The following is a 19,188-nucleotide window of genomic DNA, read 5'->3' as shown; positions in this document are numbered from 1 at the left end:
GGAGTTCATGTCTGCCATGGCAAACATGGGTCTGTCTCAGATAATTTCAGCAGTGCCCTCTCAAGATTTGGGCTTTGTGATGGATGGGATGAGGGTAATCTGAGGGTGGAGGAACATGATATAGTTCCATGGTCATGGACAGATGACCTGCTCAGGTCAGTCCATTCACTGAGGCCCACCTTTATGTCTTAAATAGCTATGGGTGAATCTGTCAGTTCTCTCAATTCCTCATTTTCCCACTCTTAGATTCAATTCTCTATCATCTATCTATCTATCTATCTATCTATCTATCTATCTATCTATCTAGATGTATCTCTCATCTCTCATCTATCTATCTCTCATCTCTCATCTATCTATCTATCATCTATCTATCTATCTATCTATCTATCTATCTATCATCTATCTATTTATCTATCTACGGTATATCCTCACAAAAATGCATTAGCAGTTTAGTGTGAATTTCTCCTAATTAACACATTTTTGTATGCACTTTTGACTAGTATGCACATTGTTTGAAGCAGTTTCCCCTAAGGTAATGCAATGTTGCATGTTACTTTCACTTCTGTATGCCTATTGGTGCAAATTGCATAACTGAATCACAAAATTCAGAGATGTGCAACTTGCAAAGGATATTTGGGTTTCAGTTCAGGTATTGGTTTGAGGACTGTGAAATAGGTAGCTGCTCATTAAATGAAATATGGGGGGAAAACACCTCTCCCATGCCACTAGTTTCAGCATCCCCTGAAATGTACTTACTTGGCTGGGAGAAAGCATTTTCCATGGCTTCACCTGCACTCAGGCAGTCGCTTCTGGGGGAAACACAGCCACACTCCTCCTTTAATGGCCATCAAGAACTTACTAAAAAACCAAAGAAACACATCCTTTTTAAAGCTTCTTTGGGGTGGATCGCTGCTTTATTGTATTAGTTCTTATCTGCATCTTTTGGAATAACTTTTACTGCAGCTGTTTCTGTGTTGTTATTTTTACGGTTCTCTTTAGTGTTTTTTGCAGCTGATAAAGTTGAATTATGGTTTGACTTTTTTGCTAGCTTCCCTTACTTTTTTATGAGGGAGAGAAGGTTATAAATGTTTAAAATAAATAATTAAAACTCAGCTCATGGTGCTAGCTGCATTGTTATTTGGGTAAGTCCCAAATTTTCACCCTCCTTGCAGCAGATATGCTGTCTGTCTGTCTCTCAGGCTATCTATCTAACTTGTTGAATCCATAGCCCAGATTAATGGTTGTGTCTTGGGTCATGTCTGGCTCATGCATTTCAAAGGAATCGTGTGAGCACCTTCATCTGAAAAGATTTAATGGGGATTAATCAACCATCCTACCTTTTCAGAGCTGAACAGGATCCGACACAATCCTGTCGGATATCTCTGGAGAATGTTGCAGTTATCGTGTAATGGAAAGGCTCAAGAGATCACTCTAAAAACTGTATCCATGAGCTTCAAACATTATCTTAGAAATTACCTTTCAACTCAGGATGGGTAACAAAAGCAGCTGATGTCATGCATTGTGTATGGGCCCTGTGACACTGATTGCCAGTCTACCAGTTTTAGGGAAGGGAGGAAGGAAGGCAGGAAATAGTAACTTTCCAAAGACCATTCACAGGCCAACTTTTCAGGCCCAAGTCCAGCATTCTAGCTACAGTATTGTACTGTTGGCTTTTGAAGCCACAAAGACTGCCCAACAGTTGTTTGTATTGCAGATGGCACTGTTTTTAAAAGCCTATTTTACTTGTATTGGAATGGATTTAATTCATCTGCATCTACACATTTAATCTGCTTGCATTGGAATTTATTATTGATTTTGTTGAGCTTTAAAGGAAACCCACAGGACACAGTATATTTTCATGGAGCATTCCTGACTCATTTGTATCCATTTTAGCCCTGAATGTTAAATTTGGCCTTATGCCTAATGCTTCCTGGTTTTATATGGAATTTGTTACAGGATCAGGAAGAATTCAGAGTGAGTAATGCACTCTGTATTATTCCTCACCAATGGGAATATGAAATCAGTTAATTTTGTTTTACATGGACAGGCTTATGTGGGCCTATTCACACAGCCATTCCCAGCTATAGTTGCTATGTAAAACTCCAATGTATGCCCAGCCTTCATTCACCTACTAATGTACATATACTGCCACACACATAATCCAGCTTTTGATACACAATCACAATATCTGTGAGCAATAGACTGGGATCGTATGGGCATAAAATGTAGTGTTGTCCAACACATCAAAGGCAACACATCAAAGGCAAAACCCAGGATGCCATTTATGGGACACCATCTTTCTGATTTTTCTCAAGAGAGGATGATGGCCATTTTGGGTGCTGCATTCTCATGTGATTTCACCCCCTAGAAAGCGTGAATTATATGAGATCATGGTGCCTCAAATGGCTGCTGTCCTCTTGTAAGAAAAAACAGGATGCCCCAGTTTTTCCAGGACACTTGCAGGGTATTCTAGGGCTGTGCAATGTATCTGGCCAAATCGCAAATCCTAAACCAAATGGGTATGATTTGGGCCAAATTAGGACTCTTCTGCATTGGGTCAAGGCAGCCCCAGATAGGGTTGGGTTCACCTGGAGCAAATCTAGAGTTGTCAGAAAGGTATGGGAGGCTCAGGCAGCAAGGGCAGGGAGGAGGAGATGGAGATGGTGAAAGCAGAGGGTTTCTCCACCACCTTAGCCCCAGGGATGTACAAGGCCCTTGGTTTGGGGGCTGCATAAGATCAGGTTGTGATGAGGGATGCCTCTACTGGAGGTTTAATTAGGAATAATACCTCAAGTATGGCAGCTTTCTGTAACGTAACATAGATAATAATCTATTCTAATCTAATCTAAATTATAAAATTCGTTGTTCATAGATGAATGCAGCCTTCCCAATCTTTTCATCAATAGAAACCCACAGTAAAACCACTTCCATTTTTTTAACATGAAAGTCACTTATCCATTGTGTGCTTTGTGCTCCTCACACAATTTTTCAGTGTTCATACTTCTAAGCCTTGACTTTAAAAACTCATAACTTTAGGAATACATAGTGTATTTTCACCTGACCAGTAGAAGGGAGACCAACGCAATACTCTTAGACATTTGGCATAATATAAACTGGCCAAAAGGGGAAACTTGGATGATCACAAATATAGAAGAAAAATGTCAAGTCTTCACTTTAAAGGACCATTTTAAAAACTGCTGCACCAAATGCATCCTCATGATAATTTTCACCAGATTACAACTTTTGCTAAATAGTTTTTCCTTGACAATTGCATACTGTGATGGGACAAATCATCTTGATTTTTTTAAGGAATACAATAGCCGAGCTTTAAAACTATTGAATGCAGAAAATACCAGATGCCTTAACTATATAGCCATTGCTGGGGCTGTGTAATTTTCTATCTCCAAAATGGGAAGACCCTTAGTGTGTACAAAAGGAAAATCACAAATAGCCGGCTGTGTATTGTGGAAAAAACCAAAAACAAACTAGTTTTGACAGAACTTCTAAAGGTTTATCACAGCAAACAGCTTCCCACATGCATCTCATACATATACTGATCACATTTGCTCTTATCCAGTTATACCAATGGAGAATGCATTAGGGCAGGATTAACAGCAAAACAATTAATGCAGCCCCAAACCCGATACTAAGAACTGCTTTTGATTTCAGGTGTGCGGGCAAATTGTAGACATGCAGTTCATCCCTTGAAGCATAAATCAGGCACATTCTAACATGTGTTCGTTTCACCTACATGTTTTGAAGCATTATCCAAATGTGAATTGCTGTTTAATTTTATTTTGCTATTGTAATGCAGTGGCTGCCGTGCACTTGGAAATGTCATTATCTTGGCACTTTGGTGCTGAGATGCTGTGAAAGAAGCCAAAAACAGGATTTGATTGTAACCTTCTAATTTTTTGGCATCTCTCCACTGTGCTTCAGGTTGTTTTGCTGCTCTTTCCCCTAACACAACTGAGTCATATTTTCCCCCTAGTGCTGGGGAGGAAGTTAACATCCAGAATTATTTATACACATAATAGGACCCCACAGTAACATCCATATGTATTTGTGCACATAATAGTCTCTGACCCACTGGGGGCAACCCACATGCAGAGGCATGTTTACACACATTGATCTCCCATTACCACCTGTGCAAGTTTAAGTTGCTCTTGAAGCAGCAGTAATAATAATAATAATAATAATAATAATAATAATAATAATAATAATAATAATTTTTTCTTTATACCCCACTCTTCCTGGTTCAGAAAACTGGGATCAGGGCAGCTAACAACAAATTTAAAACACCTAATTGATGCAACAACAAAAAAGCATAAAATACAGTATAAAATGTGAATAACAATAAATTCAGAATTCAAAAATCAATTTGGGGGAAAATCCATCCAATAAACATTGGATGATCACCAGGGCTAGTATTGGGAAATATTTTTGCATCTTCACTCTTGGGTTACACGTGAAGGTGGCACTCCAGTCTAGAAATCCATTGACCCTTCTGAAATGGGAGGACACGGTGTAATCACCCTACCATGTACTATCATTTCAGCAGGAGAAGTTGGGTTAGAGAGAGCTCTGTAGAAGTACTGATGAACTTGCTGGCTTTTGAACTGGGTGCGTCCACCTTATCATTACTTTCTTATCACTCCATCTGACTTTGATGTTCAGAGGTGAGTGTCATTCCTTGCATATCCAAAAGGGCACCAGCCATGCACTAGAGGGTGACATCAGTAGGCTTGGACGAACCCCAAGGTGTGCAGACATACAAAGGCTTTCAGAAGGGAGAGAAGAAGATGGGAACCCCCAAACAGCCCACTGAGACCTGAGGATGCTCAGTGTCCATGGGATGTTTTTGGAGTGTGTGGGTGGGGGGATGGAGTGGCTGGAATCTTGAACAGCATCACTCCACACTGCAACATTTTGCATGGTCAGGTTTCAAAAGCACCCAAGAAGCCTCTATGTACACAAGGTCCGCAGATGCTCATCTTCCCACATGTGGGTGGCAATGTGGCTCGATGGTGGGGATGCAACAGGGTGGAGGGCAGTGAATAGACTCCCATTAGAATTCTAATTGCACCAGGCTTTGAATGCCTGAATAGGGCTATTCTCTGTGCAACACCAGGTGGCCCCAGTTGGGAATGCACATAAGAAGGTGGACAATCACACTGGCTGCCCCAAGAGATGCTTACTTCCATAAACAGATTTATTGTGCTGGATTGGGACTGAGTTTAATTTTTCTTACATTTGGTGACCATCAACAAAGGACACCCATATATATGCATTTGTGAAATATGGTATTTGCAAGTATTTGGTGCTTTCGCTTATGACTGCTGAGAAATAACAGCTTTTCATCAAAACACATATAATTACACTTCAACCATTTATTTACTAATATGTCATGGGAGTCCATTTGAAACCTCACATATAAACTTCTATCACTGTAAAATTGACTCTCTCTCTCTCTCTCTCTCTCTCTCTGTGTGTGTGTGTGTGTGTGTGTGTGTGTAAGTGTGTAAACTAAGTCTAATTTCTTAAAAGTTGCTCTCTGCCCGCGGGCCTTGAGAATAAGGCTGTGGTCCTAAGATATAGGGGCTGCAGAGACTGAAGCTAGTTTAACCACCTCTTCACCGGACATCCTGCTGGGCTCTGGTGAGGGTGGAGGAATGCTCTACTTCTTCATCTGTTTCTAGGCATCAGGTTTTTTTCACACACACACACACACACACCCATTTTCTCTCTCAGTGGGAAGGGAAAGAGGAGGAAAAGCTTTAGGCACACTCAGGAACCTGTCTAAATCCCCCACCCTACTTCCTGTAGTCAGTGCTTAGGCCTGAATTAAAGCAGGACTGTCTGAGAGGTGCTCAGTGAAAGATCCTTTCAAAGGGTATCTTGGGGCCCCTCAGCTGTAGATATTAAATCTATTGCAGCCATGCGTATCCTGCTGAAAATGATTTCCACAGGGAGTGTGCAATATAGGGACTTTCAGCATTGCCAATCACTTTTATTCTCCTCAGGAGAGCAAGAAGACAAGCTGGAACACCTGCTCCCATCGATTGCCGCCTAAGTCAGTGGTCAGGGTGGACCGAATGTTTCCCTTGTCAAGGAAGAAAAGTAAGGATCCGCTCAAATATAGCCAAGCGTTCTTTATAGCTGCCTGCAGTGAAAATAGACACAAACTTTGAACACAAAGGGCAGTATCCAACCTCTGTCCCATCGGCACAAGGATTTCCAGAGGCACAATGGGACCTCCCACCTCTTCTTCCTTGTACAACCCATGCCTTCCCCAAATCTTCTCCAGAGGGTTAGGGAACCCCTGGAACAGATTTGAGAGGGGGGTGCATCAGGGGAACAGTGTCCCATTGCATAAGTGAAAATCATTGCATTGGTAGAATGGTGACTTAACACTACACTGAATACAAGCCAGTGGTTTACAGTTGAAAACAGATGCATGTTTACCCAAGCCCATTAAAACCAATGGGCCTAAGCTGAGAGATGGCCTATGTGACCAGCAGTTCAACAAAGCAGGATGCCCATGAAGGATATAAGAAGAGCCCTGCTGGAATGGAGACAGCTTCATATATGCATGGAGTGCATGGGGCAAGCCTCTTGCACAGACAAGTAGTCTGTATACACATGCAGTAGAACTCTCAGTCATATGACATTCTATCATGACTGGATTGGCTTTCAATCAGCCAGTGAAGTTACTCTTCCATTTAAGATATTGGGAATGATTTGACAGGCATGGAAAAAGTCAACTGCAAATACTTCTGCTGTGTTGTTAACCTTCTCATCCCTTCACATTTCTTCCCTATGAGCTTCAAATTGTGTTTTAAGTAATTTTTTGGTTTTGGCAGGCATAGCTGTACTGATAAAGCCTTAATTTGTTTTACATTTTTAATACTTAAATAATTAATGCTTGCTCTTGCTAGGTTAAAATATTGTATAGATCTGTTTTTATTGCCTCCTGAATTCAAATTTTATCGTTTTGTATATATATATAATTTATGGCAGATATCCATTTTTATTTTTTAAAAAATGCATATTATAGCACAGATATCGAACTTTGCAACAGCCAGCCAAATACAAGGGGAACATATGTACCGGCCACCTTTGGGATGAAGCTGCGTGCCAGTCAGCAGGAGAATGTATTGTGAGCCAAGACTGTGGAGCTGATTTTCGGTGTGAGGAGACTGGTGAGTATGATGCCATTACAGATCCATTAACTGATCCAGTGATCCTGCTCCACACCATTAACCCATTTAAGGAATACGGAAAAGGTACTGATCTACTGTTCCATGCAATAAAGTTAAAGGGGCACAGTGGCATCTAGGAAAAGAAGGAATCGCCTAAGGATCTGCCAAAGCCAGCCCTATCATGCCAGCCCTATCATAGCGTGAGGTGAGCTTGATCCAAAGGTTCAAAAGGACAATGTGTGCAGAGAGTGCTCTGCTGCACATGCAGATTCTGGAATGACTGCCTGACCAGCTGCACTGTATCCTCATTTGTGCCAATCTCCACATGTGTAACATTTTGTGCTTGCAACAATAGATCTGCAAACCTGCAGCTGCAGGGCCAAGCTAACCCTGGACTTTGGCCCAAATGGTGCCCTCTGGGTACAAATTTGCTGAGCCACTGATACACCAATTGCTTTCTTGTCTGCTCCCCGCTCAGGTTGAGTGCTGTATGGCAAAGCTGTTGTTATAGTGTGAAAAGCCACACCTGCCTTTTTCTTCAGGAACACTTTCCACACTGCTGGCTAAAGCAGGAGAAGGCAGGAATCTGCTCTTAAGGATGTTCCTTGAGTGTTCGTGCCTTAGCCATCATTATTGCAACAAATTTCTCGAGCACATTCTGCAACATCACAGCGCCAGCCCATTCTTTAAGCTGACAGTGTTCATTTCTCCAAAAAGTAGCAGCAGGAGACTTTTAGGCTTATAGTTGCTTTTAAAAACCATAAGCAGGGATAACAAATGCATCCTGGGAGCTTTGACAAAGTGAACCTGACAAGAAGAAGCACACGGTCTATTCATAATCCATTATTTAGAACTGAAAAGGTGCCCAGCTAAAGCTTTTCCTGTCTTACCGCAGTGGCAGAGGACAAGAAAAGTTTCAGGATTCTTTCTGCAACTAGTTTTGGGAGCACCCTTGAAGCAATGTGCTTTCCTTCATTCATACAAAGAGAGATCTCCAAAGTCTGGAATGATAAAGAATACAGTAAAGGGCACCAGGGCCTTGAACAGGAGATTCTTGTAATGAGTGTGTAGTTCACTGAATCATAGAGTTGGAAGGGATCCTAAAGATTCCTGCAATGCAGGAATCTCAACAAATTCAGTCACTATATAGTTCATTCCCTAGGTGGCACAGGTGAGGGGCTGTAGCTCAGTGGTAGAGCATCTTCTTTGAATGCAGGACATCACAGGTTCAATCTCTGGCAACTCCTGGTAGAGTTGGGAGAGGACCCTGCCTGAAACCCTGATGCTGTTAATCAGTAGAATCATAGAATCATAGAGTTGGAATAGACCACAAGGGCCATCGAGTCCAACCCGCTGCCAAGCAGGAAACACCATCAGAGCACTCCTGACATATGGTTGTCAAGCCTCTGCTTAAAGACCTCCAAAGAAGGAGACTCCACCACACTCCTTGGCAGCAAATTCCACTGTATTGACCTTTCTCAACATTGGTTCCATAGATGTTGTTGGACTACAACCACCATCATTCTTAACCAGCATGGCCAGTGGCCAGGGATGATGGGAGTTGTAGTTCAAAAACATCTGGGAACCCAAGGTTGAGAAAAGCTGATGTAGACCATACTGAGCAGGATGAAGCAATGGCCTGATTCCTTGTCAGGCAGTTTCCTGCATTTATATGTACATTGCTTATGGATGGAGTCTAAAGTTCCCTCGTGCTGAAAGAAATATTGTTTTATAATAATTGCTAAGGTTAATTTGGTTAAAAACAACAACAATACAGATGCAAGAAATGTGAATAATTGTGAAGACATGAAAATTTCCAGATAGACTGAAGGAAGTCTGAAAGTGGAAAGGTTAGAATTGGATGTATAATTCAAATGGAATGTTTTCCTTTTATTGTTATATTTGAAACTTTATAAATAAAAAATTATAAAGTTCACTCGTGCTGTTTTGTTCTTGTTTAAGGAAGACAAGAAAGTTATTGTCTAGTTTCCTGGCTGGTCTCTCTCTTTAAGCCTCCAATAAGTGAGGCCCAGTTGCCAATGCAGGCCTGAAACTGAGCCCAAACATTTACCCCTCTGCTAGGACCAACACTTTTAAAAACCTTGCTGCAGACACAGATTCCTACTTCACCTATCTTCTCATGGTTGCTTCATCCTGCAGCATGGCAAGGTGTGTTCTGCCCATTGCTTCCTCCCAGTGATACCTTGCAGGTATGGTTAAAAGGTGTTATAGCAGCTTCTAGCCCAGAAATAATCAGGTGACACAAGGGCCCCTATAGTAAGGTTACCAAACGTTCCCGTTTTGCAGGGACAGTCCCCAGATTTACAGATCAGTCCCTTGACAAAATCCATCCATTCTGACTGAAGTTGGAAAGCGTCCCTGGATTCATTGGAAAAAAATCTGGTGACCTTACCCTATAGGGCCCTAAAAAGCAACAAAACCCATTAACTTCAGAGTTATGTGAAGACATAACAATTCAAATTCTAAGTGCTTTTCACTGTCAATATAAAAAGACACCTGGAGTCGTGTGCAATTTTGTACATGATATCTTGTTGCATTTGACTGGGAAGTCTGAATAGGAAAGGAAATTCCATGCCACACACACAAAACCACTCCTGTTCTCAACATATTTCTCTTTGAGTATTCTTCACAAAGACCTCCTGCTCAGTCAGAAAGTGACAACAGCACAACCTGAGCAAGGTCCTACATTATCTTTGTGATTTGGTTTAAGTGAACCATTAAGTCCAGCCTTATCTAGCTAGAGCAAACATGGATTCTAGAAATGGATAACAAATCTTTATCTGCGCTGCAGGTCGCTGCATTAAACGCCACCTTGTATGCAATGGAGAACCAGACTGCAGAGATCAATCTGATGAGGCAAGTTGTGAGGATGCTGAAAGATTCTGTGATGATCTGGATCCAGTCCCCGGGATCAGTAAAGTTGCACAGGGGTGAGTTGCCCTACCCAAGTATTATGGTTCTTACACATGATTTAAGCATTGGGAAATTTTCTCTTTAATTTTAACTTGCTATGTTGTCTAGTTTAGAGAACTCCCAAGTTTTAAAACTTCTTACATAAAAGAGAGAAACAGGAGTCCATGTATTTATTTATTTTCATGGACTTTGTCTTATAACTCATGAGCAAATTGTGCCTGTTTTGCTCTTCCACATGAGCACTGGCATAAAACAAACCACGATCCCTCACTCTGCATTAAATTCAGATCAGGAATTGTGGTTTGTTATATTCAAGCTACAATTGATGAGCCTAGAAGGAAACAAGAAGGATTGTATGGAATGAAAGTGAGAGTCTCTCTCTCTCTCTCTCTCTCTCTCTCTCTCTCTCTCTCTCTCTCTCTCTCTGTGTGTGTGTGTGTGTGTGTGTGTAAGAGCACTAGCAAACTCTCCTTACATGCCTGCTCCTGTCTCTTTTGCTCCTGAAAGATACAATATCCTTACACAAAAAGAGGCACAGATAGTGTACGATCCTGCATTCTATGGAGGCCAGTGTGAATCTGTCTATAACGGAGAATGGCGAGAATTGAAGTATGATGCGGCATGTGAACGTCTGTATTACGGGGATGATGAGAAATATTTCCGAAAGCCATATAACATCCACTACTATCAGTTTCTTGTAAGTATTTGTAGGCCAACATTAGCGGTAAGGCTGAGTGGGCAATTGGACCTCAGCCAAATGTAGACCCTTGCAACACGTGAGCTCCTCTGAAGTTCCATATCATCTACTGCTACCTTTTAAAAATTTCCACTGTCCAGAATATCACATTAGCATGTCATATCAGTTTTAGGTGTTATATATATTTTTTTGGGGGGGTCTCTTGATTACATATTATCTACATATCAACCAGATAATATGTGAGCGTGGAAGCATATGCAGATCCCTCTGAACCCTTTCTAGCAGATTTATCTGTAAGACACTTACCAGTGGGGGGCCCCATGCATCTTTCCTCTGCCAAACTTGGATGCCACATGCAATGCTTTTGATGTGCACACCCCTCTATACACTGGGCACAAATGGCTTCTCAAAAGTCTCCTACTTGAGGATAGAGACATCAGGGAGACCTGATTTCTCCAGGGGAAGGATAAATTATCCTACAGTTTCCCAGTGGTAAGGCTTACCATTAGAAGTGACAGGAGCACAGCTCTTTTCTTTTGTGCCTCCTAAGTGGGGTTTTTTTGGGGGGTGGGTGGGTTGAGGGGTTGATGCTACTGCAGGTGACATGACACCTCTGGCAAGTGGCAGTCAGTGATTGTGTTGGCAGCCTGGCCCCCATTTTGTATCTTCTGAAATGGCCTGAACTCTGGCATTGTTCTGGGGCACTGGGGTGGGGAAACAGTGGCCTCCATCAAAAAATGGTGGAAACGATTCTGTAAAGTAGTCTCCTTTCTTCCACCATGCCCTTCCTGATCACATGCTTAATCAGGGGGGTGGGAGCAGGGAGGAAGAAGGAGTGGCAGTGGAAACACTCCAGCTGAGAAGAGAGGGCTTGCTGCTGCAGGTCCTGCTTGTCCAGGGTCTTCAGGAAGGCTCTTGAAAGGCAGTTCCCTGCAGCATCAAAGCCCCCGAGGGTTGCATGTGAAGATGCTCTCTGCTCTCTGACCAAGAGCATGGAGCTCTGATTGAATCCTCTGTGGGCTGCACAGGGGTCCGTGCACAATTCTCTTGAAAGCGCTCTTGCATAGGGCTTTTGGGCAGCCCCTTGCTTCTAGTTGAGCCTCTGAAAACCCGGACTGATCAGGATTTCAGCCCCACTCATCAGCTGATGAACAGAGATTGAACCCCGCTGCCTTGGTTGCACAGCCCTGTTCCCTGCTGGAAACAGGAGTATGTGACCAATGCAGGATTTAACCCCGTCCTCCCACACAGTGGTAGCAGGAAATGGGCATGGCTTTAGGGAAAATGGCCTTGTGGCCCAAACTGGGCTCCCTGGTAGGCAAGGATTGGCCAAAGAAGTAGAAGTTCCCCAGCCTCATTATAGAGGCTAACCACACAGACACTTCATCCAGTCATATAAAATCCTTACAAAAATGCAACAATGAGTTAAAACAAGATGTCATCCTGGTGCATCATTTGAAAAAAAAGTCTTGCAGCACCACTGAAAACTGCTCAGGCTTGGTTTTTGTTGAGTCTCCAGAGCAAAGGAGAATCACCCCCCATTAAGCCAATATGCTAATCTAAAATATCTCCATCCAGCTAAGATGTTTCTCTTTTCATTTCAGGCACATGCTGATTCTGGCTTTTCTTCAGAGTATTTTGATGATGCCAAGGACCTACTGAATGCCATAAAAAAGGACACCTCTCGAAGTTATGGCTTTACATTTGGCATAAGCCCTAAAGATGTCCCTTTGTCTCTGAGTATAGGCATTGGCTTATCAAAGGGTCAGGGGACCCTGAGAAATTTTACTGAATACGCAGCAAAGGTAACGAGAAAGCAGGCGGAGGGGCCTTCTTACTCCTGCGATGCTAAATCGCCCAAACACTCTGTTACTGATATTGCTTTATTTCCCTGCCCACATGTTTTCCCCTTGAAACAATAATCATCCTACCTTAATTTGTTCATGTAATTGCACGTGTGATCATTAGCAATTCTGTTTGCCTTCCTTATTACACTGAAGCAAACAGAAGCATTGTAATGGGAATGAAATTGAATTACAAGAGAACAACGCATGCCATCTCGCCCCATCCCTCCTGTTTCATGGTGACATTAAGTATATAAATGAGTAAGTGCTTGGAGTGGTGAACAGAGTGGGGGAATTTAAAGAATTGCACGTCAGCAACAGTTGTCTTTGGGGAACATGTTCCAATGTCACAAATATATCTTGTTTAAATTAGTGCAAACCTGAGTGAATGGCTGCGAGAAGCATTTGTTTTCTTAATGGATATGAAATCTTTGGGAAATCCAGAGATGTAAACAGAACTGGGCTTTGTGTTTTGTCTTGCTTAAGCGTGGAAACCTTGTGTAATGGGTAGTTGCAAGCAGGGACCTATGGTAAGAAAAGGTAAAGGACCCCTGGGTGATTAAGTCCAGTCAAAGACAACTATGGCGTCTCTCGCTTTTCAGGCCAAGGGATCCAGCATTTGTCTATGAACAAATGGATGAGGGAGCACAGATTGAATTGTAAGGGAGCAGAAAAACTACCTCCCCAAATTAAATTATCAGCTCTGCAACCCTTGCAAGCCCTTTGATGTCTGAAAAATACTTTCCTGAAGTTCCTGAAAGGATCTGCAGGGAGAGGGGCAGTTAGGCTTGGAGGATTCATAGTACATGGCATGTATCCTTTGGTCCCTGCCTTGCATATCACCACTAGCTGTCCTCAAGGTCATAATTAAAGGTAAAGGGACCCCCAACCATTAGGTCCAGTCGTGGCTGACTCTGGGGTTGTGGCGCTCATCTCGCTTTACAGGCCGAGGGAGCCGGCATACAGCTTCCGGGTCATGTGGCCAGCATGACTAAGCCGCTTCTGGTGAACCAGAGCAGCGCACAGAAATGCCGTTTACCTTCCTGCTGGAGTGGTACCTATTTATCTACTTGCACTTTGATGTGCTTTCAAACTGCTAGGTTAGCAGGAGCAGGGACCGAGCAACAGGAGCTCACCCCATCACAGGGATTCAAACCGCTGACCTTCTGATTGGCAAGCCCTAGGCTCTGTGGTTTAACCCACAGCGCCACCCACATCCCCTAAGGTCATAATTACATAACCAAAACTCTGTAGCTTAGGATTGTTCCATAAAGAAAAGAAAGATATAGTCAGCCCTGCAACAGGCGAGATCTTTTCATTCATTCGTACTCTATAACTAGAGTTGCTTCTCCATCTTTAGAAATTATTTCCTTCAGTTTGCTGTTTAATCAGATGATCATTATCCACAGCATCATTTTAGATCACCCACTGGGAAAAGTTCTCAAGCATCCCAACATGTGTTGCTTCATGCTTGAAATAAACTGGGATTGTATAAAATGGGGTGGGAAACCTTGTTCACTCTGAGGGTCACATTCTCCTGTGGAGAACCTGCTAGGACCCACATGCAAGTGATGCACAGGGCCAGAGGCCAAAGGATATGACTCTTCCCTTTGTATAGCAGGCTGCGTTCTAGCCATGCAACACTCACAGGTTTATACCCACACACTCCTTTTTGTCCAGGCTACAAGGGAGTGTACCACTGTTCAAACACATTGTAGCTTAGCAATAAAATTAGATGGGGGTTCAGGGTAGGCTGGTAAGGAGCATGGTCTGGTGAGGTGGAATGGCCTAAGAAAGAAGAAGAAGAGTTTGGATTAGATATCCTACTTTATCACTATCCTAAGGAGTCTCAAAGCGGCTAACATACTCCTTTCCCTTCCTCCCCCACAACAAACACTCTGTGAGGTGAGTGGGGCTGAGAGACTTCACAGAAGTGTGACTGGCCCAAGCAGCTGCATGTGGAGGAGTGGGGAAGCGAACCCAGTTCACCAGATTACGGGTCTACCGCTCTTAACCACTACCCAAGGGCCAGGTAGAGAGGTATGGAGGGTCAAATTTGCCCCCCCCCAAGGTTCTGCACTCCTGGTATAAGAGCACAGCCTTGCCCTATTGGTCTCTTTTGGTGCCCACCAAAAAGAAAGAAGAATATAACTTCAGAAAAAGGTGGGTAAATTATGTATTTTGCCCTGCTTCATCTACAGAATGTTGGATTTATTCGAGCTCTTACCAAAGTACAGACAGCCCGTTTCAAGATGAGAAGAGATGACATCATCCTGGATGAGGAGATGCTTCAGTCTCTGATGGAGCTTCCAGATCGGTACAACTACGGAATGTATGCCAGGTTCATTAATGAGTATGGCACCCACTTTATGACATCTGGGACCATGGGAGGCATATTCGAATACATCCTTGTGGTCAACAAAGATGAGATGAGAAAAAGAGGTTTGCAGGTTTAATTTATTCTACCCGCTTGGCACATTGTAGGATGGAGGAAACTAATTTCTTGATACACGTAAAGCATATTGATTCAGCAGTATGTTGTAATGACCCAGAAACTCAAGATTCTTATTCAACACACTGCTCTTTTATTCAACAATGTTATGAACTTGCATGCCCAAACTTGTGTCTTGGAGTTAATAAATAATTTCCTTCCAGGTATAGCAAAAATAACAGCAATGATAACTCCAGGAATTTCTTGTCTTTAGCCTTGAAATTTCTGCATTTCAAAGCGCACGAGACAGCATCCTGCAGACAGACCTAGATAAATTCAAAGGCATCTCTTGACTCATAAAGTGTAAACAAACAATGTTTTTGGCATTGCACCTACCATTTTACACAAGGTGGCTTTCAAACTGCAGAATGACAGAGTTCTGCTAGCTTCAGCTTTCAGCAAATGAAGGCATCCAAAGACAGCATAGTTCTGCCTACACTTTGTGTTCATGTAGCCAAGCTTCTGCAGTTGTTGCCATGCACATTTCATGATAGTTGAAGCATAAACCCTTCTAATCATCAATGGGAAATTTCCTATAATAACATGATTCTCTTGTTCATTTCTGCAAAGCCATCTACTGTGTCAAAAAACCCAGAACCTGCTGTGCCTTCTGTGATACCAGTATATTAGTTATTCACATTCTCTTCCAAAGGTTCTGGTTTGGTGACTTCATGCTGGGATTCTCTACGGAAAAGGGTGACATCAGCAGCACCAGGCTTAGCCAGGTATCTCTAATCTTAGGGAGACTAGTTCAGCATCCCTGGTCTTCACAGTGTGTCTTGGCTCTCACCCAAAACATAGCAGCAGGTGCACCTGGCAAGGAAGCAATGCTTTATTAAGGCAGATTAACAGTGCAGATTCAGTTGTGAGGAAAGAGCCAGATATAGTCCAGAAGGTTTTACAAGGCAAAGGGTTAGCAGGGAAAGTCTGGTCTAAGAGCAAGGGCTAGGGTTCATGAATCCAAGATAAGTAGTGAGAATTGCACAGCTGCACAGGAACTGTGAAGTTGTTCCAACAAGTTTCTCCACCTACTCACCAAGCTTTTAAGCAGAGGTGGAGAATGCCCAGCTACTCACGAGAATCCTGGTTGTTTGCAGAAACTCCTGGCACACAATTAAATGTGTGTAATTTTAGGGGTTACTGTCCGCAAAGAGAATCCTGACCCACTGTAGCCCTTGTTTATTTATTTGAATGATTTATATCCCAGCATTCTAAGCTGAAGTGTACTTAAGGTAGCTCATAATAAAGCAAACTGGCAACACCATCATGGGCAGGGACCATCACTAGCAACTTACTAGCAAGTTGTGCACTCTGTTATTTGTGCCACTGCCTACGTCTTTATCAAACCTAGATTAGGGTCAGCAGGATTCCCAGTGATTTTCTGGATGAGTTTCTCTGTCTCCCATTTTCCCAATCTTTCCAATCTCAGTTATCCACATTTCCACAACAGCTTGCGATTACCTTTTTTTTAAAAAAAAAAACCTCCTAAAAACTCACTGGCATTGTAGTGACAATTTCTCCTAATATACACATATTTGCATGCAGTTTTGCCTAATATACATTTTTGCAAAGCAATTTCATCCCTAATATAGTGCATTTTCATCTGCTATTTTCACTAACATTTATGTACACTTTACCGCCATATTTCATTTTTTTGTACACATTCCTTGGCTGGAGAACTGCATTTCCAAATTTGGAAGAAATGTGAATTCTGAAGGATGCCTGCATTTCAGTCCTTTTATTGTTTTGGAAAGTGTAAATTAGGTCAGTTCACCAACTGAATTGAATCCCCGTTCCTGCTTGGGAGTAGGGAGACTGCTATAAAATTCCCAGTCCCCCGCCAGCCAACTGCAGCCCATCATCCCTCCTCTCCCGTTAATTTATTTGTCCTTAATATTCTTCGAAAAGTGTCTTTCCTGGACATGAAGGCTGAATGATAAAGAAAAGAGCTTGCCAAGAGGGGCTTCAGGAAGCTGACTGCCAAGTGAAGAGGAAGAATGAATTAGCAGCATCTAGACAGAGCCATTATTTTACTTTATATTTTGCTTACTGTATTTCAGAAGTGCTGTGATTTATTGCAACAAGATGGCCCTACTGTAAGGAAGAGGGAAGTTGAAGTTCTAAAAGAGACAAAAAATGTGTCCCAGAACGGACATAATTTTTACTTTTATGTAGGATACTTGTATAATTTCATCTACAGTGCATACCATAAAAAGAGGGCACATTTATCAAGCTGGTGCTCTGGTTAAGTGCTACATTGAGTAAGGAGACGCAAATCAATGGTTCAGTGAACAGCAGCCCTTTGCTTCAGCACGGCCAGCGTCTGAAAGCAAATGTTTTCTCAAGAATTATGGGTTTTTATCCCTTCTTTTAAATATGCTGGTGATGGATGCAACTGGTACCCACTCCGGCATGGATGGCCTGATGAAATGCCGCAGAAAATACAGCCTCGAGGGCTTGACTGCTGAAGCTTGCCTTCACAGTCAGGGTCGGAGCAATTGCTAGATTAAGACTGTGATCCTATGTACATGTACTTGGCAGCAATTTCCCATAGCCACCCATTCTGGCTTCTGAAATTTAACCAGATATTGCCCATGCACTTTCAAGCATGTTTTTACAGTTGCAAGGCAGAAGGTCCCAGATTCAATCTCTGTCATCCCCAGGGAAATTGCCCCCCCCCCCCCGGGAGCTGCTGCCAGGCCATGAGCAAGAGAGACCAATGCTCTGACTTGGTATGAGAAACCTTGGGTTGTTCCATTTGATTTTTTTCTTCTTTTAATGAAAGCAGAACCTTGTACCCACAAAACAAATGCTACACTTGGGTGCATGTAGAACTGCAGTTGCATACAATCCTAGCTTTTTTTTATCTGATGACAGTTCCTGTGGATGATGATGATGATGATGATGATGATGTTGATTGTATTATTTATACCCCGCCCATCTGCCACTCTGGGTAGCTCCCAACAGAATTAAAAGCACAATAAGACATCAAACATTAAAAACCTCCCTAAACTTGTTAGAAAAGATAATACAGTGGTACCTCTGGTTACGTACTTAATTCATTCCAGAGGTCTGTTCTTAACCTCAAACTGTTCTTAACCTGAAGCACCACTTTAGCTAATGGGGCCTCCCGTTGCCGCCACGCTGCCGCTGCGCAATTTCTGTTCTCATCCTGAAGCAAAGTTCTTAACCCAAGGTACTATTTCTGGGTTAGCGGAGTGTGTAACCTGAAACGTATGTAACCTGAAGCGTATGTATAACCCGAGGTACCACTGTAATGAAAGCGGTGGGATTCCCCATGCTCACCTGAACGCTGGTTGGTCACACTGCTGCTGGTGGAGAGGTAGATGGCAGCAAGGTTGGTGTGGTGCAAATGCACCGGCAGGTGGTCAGATTGACTCCAGTGTACCTCACCCACGTCACAGCCACCACGCCCCTCCCTCTCTACCTCCCAGGGAGCAGCAGTGATGTGACTCACCTGAGCTCAGGTGGAGCAGTGGTGCCTTACCACACGGTCCACTGAGGAATGAAATGAACTGTCATTTGTTATGAAAAGGAGGGTTTGTCGATCTGCAAGGAAGTTAGAGGAAAGCAGAATCCTCGTGAGCAGCCCCAATGTTATCTTTTACTCTTTCTTTTGAAGGAAAACACTTTTGTTTTATGACTTTGCTGAGAAACAATGCAATTTACTTGTGGTTTATCACTACACAGAAAGAGATTTTTTCCCCTTTTGTGATTAATTCAAAAATTAAAAGCATAAATCAATCTAATTGGTGGGCCATATTCATATCATTGGATTTGCATCCCGTAATAAGCAATCTTGTTTACTCCTTCCTTAAATTGCCAATATTTTGTATGATCATCATTTTGCTGCTTCTGCTGCATTCAGATTGATCAGCCTTGGTTTCTTCCCCCCTGTGGCAACCAATAACAAATTGTATTGACTGGCCTTTGCTGAAAATAATTACTTAACAGGAACAATAATATATCAATTAATCAGAGTGTAGTTCAACTTTAATT

General features: G+C 42.6%; 1 protein-coding gene across 1 annotated transcript in view; it reads left to right on the top strand.

Moving 5' to 3' along the window:
• The window catches only part of C8A (complement C8 alpha chain), a 30,594-nt gene that overhangs the window by 2,861 nt on the left and 8,545 nt on the right, over positions 1-19,188 (top strand). The window contains exons 2-7 of the mRNA XM_082228736.1: positions 6,024-6,120; positions 7,058-7,202; positions 10,015-10,153; positions 10,644-10,833; positions 12,438-12,638; positions 14,879-15,119. Of these exons, the coding sequence (XP_082084862.1) occupies positions 6,024-6,120; positions 7,058-7,202; positions 10,015-10,153; positions 10,644-10,833; positions 12,438-12,638; positions 14,879-15,119 (1,013 nt within the window). The remainder of the gene's footprint in view (positions 1-6,023; positions 6,121-7,057; positions 7,203-10,014; positions 10,154-10,643; positions 10,834-12,437; positions 12,639-14,878; positions 15,120-19,188) is intronic.

Source organism: Podarcis vaucheri (genome assembly GCF_965113315.1).
Source record: "Podarcis vaucheri genome assembly, chromosome: 6".
Lineage (NCBI taxonomy): Eukaryota > Metazoa > Chordata > Lepidosauria > Squamata > Lacertidae > Podarcis > Podarcis vaucheri.
The sequence above is the reverse complement of the archived record's forward strand: the minus strand, read 5'-3'. Positions and strand labels throughout refer to the sequence as shown.